This window comes from Merops nubicus, unplaced genomic scaffold (assembly GCF_000691845.1).
Source record: "Merops nubicus isolate BGI_N331 unplaced genomic scaffold, ASM69184v1 scaffold12373, whole genome shotgun sequence".
Classification (NCBI taxonomy): domain Eukaryota; kingdom Metazoa; phylum Chordata; class Aves; order Coraciiformes; family Meropidae; genus Merops; species Merops nubicus.
This window is the reverse complement of record NW_008601008.1, coordinates 1-293: the sequence shown is the minus strand read 5'-3', so window position 1 is coordinate 293 and position 293 is coordinate 1. Positions and strand designations below refer to the sequence as shown.

Sequence of the window (293 nt, the reverse complement as noted above, 5' to 3'; positions counted from 1 at the left end):
GCAGGAGCCTTGTGTTAACGGGAGCGACGAGGCATCCCCGTTGACCCTTCCACTCTAACCCTGGAGCCACATATTATCCTGCAAAACACAGTATGCGTTAATCACAGGAATACTTTTCTCCCCCGCGCTCATTACATGCGGAATGGGTATCAGTGATTAGCACAGGCAGAGGAGCCCATGAACCGCAGCCAGAGCGGTGAAGGAGGCTTTAGGCATGCACGTACTTCCCATCGAGGCCGAGCACAGCATCTTCAGCATCCCTCGGATCTTCGAACTCCACGAAGGCAAACCCC

The 293-nt window shown here is 54.6% G+C and overlaps 1 protein-coding gene across 1 annotated transcript in view; it reads right to left on the bottom strand.

Annotated features, from left to right (window-relative positions):
- SRSF7 (serine/arginine-rich splicing factor 7) overlaps positions 1–289 on the bottom strand; it is a gene marked incomplete at its 5' end in the record, with an annotated part of 6,132 nt that extends 5,843 nt beyond the window's left edge. Inside the window, 2 exons of the mRNA XM_008937872.1 lie at positions 22–78; positions 225–289. Of these exons, the coding sequence (XP_008936120.1) occupies positions 22–78; positions 225–289 (122 nt within the window). The remainder of the gene's footprint in view (positions 1–21; positions 79–224) is intronic.
- Between the last annotated feature and the right edge of the window lie 4 nt (positions 290–293).